General features: G+C 54.4%; 1 protein-coding gene across 1 annotated transcript; it reads left to right on the plus strand.

Moving 5' to 3' along the window:
- Positions 1-1,342: 1,342 nt before the first annotated feature.
- Positions 1,343-1,558, plus strand: MAM_08065 (uncharacterized protein; the record flags this gene model as incomplete). Its single annotated transcript, XM_040826863.1, has 1 exon — positions 1,343-1,558. One exon carries the CDS (start codon positions 1,343-1,345, stop codon positions 1,556-1,558), a length of 216 nt encoding a protein of 71 aa, XP_040675122.1.
- Between the last annotated feature and the right edge of the window lie 2,354 nt (positions 1,559-3,912).

Consider the following 3,912-nt stretch of genomic DNA (forward strand, 5'->3'; position numbering starts at 1 on the left):
GATGGAGAGGCACCTACGTCGCCCGCACACTGGTTCAAGCAGGTCCGCAGCGTAGAGTCGCATGCCACCTGGCAGTCCCCTCGTGCCTTGATATTGCTCTGCCCTGCGTACGCGGAGCAGAAGAGTCCACATAGAGCGACAAAGGCAGTGGCCGGCTTCATTTTGCAAGCAAATATTTCAATCTTGTTCTTGGTGACGACGAAAAATGGATAGCGTTCAAGTCAGAGAAATGATTGCAGGACAAGGAGTTTCAAACGCAGAGCAGATTTGATGCCTATTTATACAAGGTCCCCAGATATACTCTCTTAATGAGCTTGAGCGCGCGTGCCCTACCGCGAATCCGAAGTGTCTAGAGACAGTTCTTACACGTTGGGCTGGTCTATCAAGCCACGTTGCCCTGTCAAGGTGGTAGGCGACCATGTTTGCGAGATGACGCTCGCAGGGTCCTTTTTACGACATACTGAATGAAGCAGTGATTTTCGGTAAACTCTGCAAGCTTGCCTCTATTCCCCCCGGCTCCCGTGGGAGACAAGGCAAGAATCACGACGCACGGGGGCTTCTCATCTCCACCACTGCCCGGAGCGACGTGTTTCTCTCGACACGATAATGGTGGTCAGACTGGGGAGACTCGAATGCGACTGTATTTTGCGGCGATGCCATTGCACCCCGTAAATACAACGTCTATCGAATAAAGCATTGCCCCGTCCAAGGTCATGCCCACGATGCCGTGGACGGACCGGCTTCGGCTCCGAGTTTCTGCCACGTCTCACTCCCCGTCGTTCCGTCCGCGATATTGACCACGTGCAGAATTGGCTGCATGACAGACGCGAATGGGTGCCAGCAACCACTGGTGCTCTATCCGAGGGCGTCGCGGTGCCAAGGTTTGATGGCCGCTGGAAAACCCCAGAACATCCGCAGCCCCCTATACGCGCACTACACCCCGGGCAACGAGACGATATCCGAGCGAGACGGCGGATACACCTATACCGATGCTTTGCGTTGCATCGAATGCCCCATGACGGGTTCGCCGGCTCAACTCGACGTTGGAGACTTGGACAAGTGCCGCCGTGGCTTGACTGAGATGGGAAATCGCGTCAGCTTCGGGCGCACCGCACCGACAAACCAGTAGCCCAATCAAACTGCCTTTCCTGTCCACTGCCCTCGCCCACTTGAGCAGACCAAAAGTCAGAGCCAGGAATAACCTCGCATGCCGTGGAGCAGTGTCCAAGTATAAGAAGGCGCCGTGAGCGCTCCCAAGGCAACCTGCCCTCCTGAGCTCCACACCGCCCCTTGCAAAACTTGAACAAGACCTCTCACGAGCCCTTTCTTACAAATCATCAAGATGAAGACACTCACTCTCGTTGCTGCCGTCTTTTCTGCCGCTGTTCTGGCTGCTCCTGCTGCCAACTCGCCCGTGGCAAGAGCTGCGCATGATTACGCATGCGTCTGCCAGTATCCCAACCAATTTCCTTATGTGCTTCACTGCGACCAATGCTTGGGAACGGATCCCCAGCCATGGTGCCGCACTCTGAGGTCGCGAGGCACCATTTGCGCCTAGCCGCGTTGCTCGCCGTCGCCCGAGCACAGGTGACGCTCGGTAATGGCATGTTCAACGGTGTATGTCAGATCGGGACGTGCTCTGGCGTCTTCTGACTTGTCTGGTGAACGGGAGTCGGGCTACAAATCATGTGGGCAAATCTGGCCGCGTAGAGGCTTGCGTCACAGTTACTCCGTGACTATTCTTGGAATCCACATGGCCGCCGGGATCAGCTTCATGTTTGCTTTTCGTAATAGCTCGATGCTGCTAGCGAGAAATGATGGAAATGCACTGGCTATATTTTGATCACGACGATTGTGCTCGTTGAAGTCGCCGTGAATCTGTCATGGCCCTGTCGACAGAGAGTAGTAGAAGCCGTTCCATCGCCGTGAACCAGATACCGATGTTTGAAGTTTCGGAACTTTACTCACAGGCAGGTTCTGGCACAAGACGGAGGAGGTTGAAAATGGGACAAAGTAGGAAAGACTGGGCTACGAGGATGGACCCAGAGTCTCCAGGATACATATCTGACATGAATGAAGTGGCGAATCTCTTGTATCCCTGTGGCTTCTGCATCCTCTTCTTCTTCTACATGGCATTGCCTGCAAACACTTGATAGCAGGTGGAAGGGCGCCACTGCAGATTCAAGTCCATGCAATGTCGTTTTGTCACGGACCATCAGGAGCTGAAGATGGAGCAAGTCAAGACAAATACAGATGGATAAGTGGTAGAACTGCGACTCGCCACAGAGGATGTTTCATCTCATCGATTGGAGCTGACCGGTCAGCCACCACGAATGCCTCGATGGCGTTAGATTGCTAGCATTCGGACCCGAACAGGGATCCAAAAGTCGCCGGTGGTGGCTTGTACGTGGTTTGGAAAAAACCAAAACGGGACAAAGGGGCAGCATGATACGCCGTTTTGCGGGATGAGTTACGCGGCTCCGTCTGCAATGTAAGCAACGGGATCGTGGAGGCATCTTGTAATGCTCGACGTCGAGCATGATGCGGAAAGTCTTTAGAATCGTGTGCCGTCAAAGACATGATTGGAAGAATTCTCCAACGATGAATACTACTAGTAGGATATGCAGAAGAACCCTGGTGTCGAGACCATCAACGATCAGCCACGTCTTTGTGTGAACTGTTGTGCGGTACCGAGGTCGTGGGAATTCCCAACCATGTCGCCAGGCGATTGTGTAAAGGTGAACGCGGCATCTGTAGCATTGAATATGACAAATGCACAACCTGGCATGTACAAGGAATAAACTCGAACGGAACGCCCAAGGTACAGCATCAGTAACCTGACGCAGGACTCGTCTACCCTCGTGTAGGGCGTCGTCGAAAGTGCCCGTCGACGAGCCTTTCGCTCAACCGTCCCAGCGGCACCTGCAGCGTTTCGTAATCGCTCTTTGCTGCCTACCCGTTGGGCACCAGAGGAGGAGGGTGATGCTGAGAGAGACTCTTTGTCGCCGCAAGACCAGTGTCACTGAGCCGGGGAATCTCGCCAGCAGTCCAGGACCTCGATGATCATGGGGCCCGTCGGCTGTGCAACGCCGGTCAGAAAAAGCTGCCCGTGCTCGCTTTAAGTAGCAAGGTGTCACAACGACGAGTCCAGAATCTAACCAATATGATGGCTCCTGGAGCTCACCGCACACGAACCAGGACGACAGGATGTGACCAGCTCCATAGACAGCGGCATTATTGATGCTTCTTGATCGATTTCACCACTCGCAACCCCAACAAATCCTGGAGTGCATGTCAACGTGAGTGTTCCTCCTGCCGACTGCCATGCATCTACTCCGTACCCGGTCCCGAGCCCTTGCTCACCGCGATTGCTGATTCTGGATGGAAATGTGAACCCCCATCTTCGTGTACGCCTCAAGGACGTCTCTTCGTGCCTGTCCTCATCGAGCAGATGCAATGGTCGGCAAAGCGCTCAAGCAGTGGTTGTCTACAATTTCCCGGACGCTGCCAAGAGCAAGTACCACCGGGCATCCCAGCAGGCTTGGTATTGAAACCGGCATCTGTCCTCTTGAGTCCTAACCTTCTACACCTGCAGCGGCTCGGGCCGGGGTGTAAAGTCCAACCTTGCACCGAGTTGTACGGAGTAGTCGTGGGAGGACTGGAGGGCTGTCAAGTACTCGGTATGAATGCAGGCCAAGACGGCGAATCAAGATGCGGTGGCACGAACCGATAACAGTAGCCCTGATATCTTGTGCGCGGGGAAGTCGAATCATGGGAATCCGTCAGATCGACAGGTCCCATGTGCTCAGCTGCGGTAGCGTCCCGAGCCGTTTTCGCTTGCAGCCCATGTCGAGTACACGAATACACGACCTGCAAGGTAGTGTTAGAAACAGGAACTTCCCGGAAGCATGG

This window comes from Metarhizium album, assembly GCF_000804445.1.
Source record: "Metarhizium album ARSEF 1941 chromosome Unknown scaffold_42, whole genome shotgun sequence".
Classification (NCBI taxonomy): Eukaryota; Fungi; Ascomycota; class Sordariomycetes; order Hypocreales; family Clavicipitaceae; genus Metarhizium; species Metarhizium album.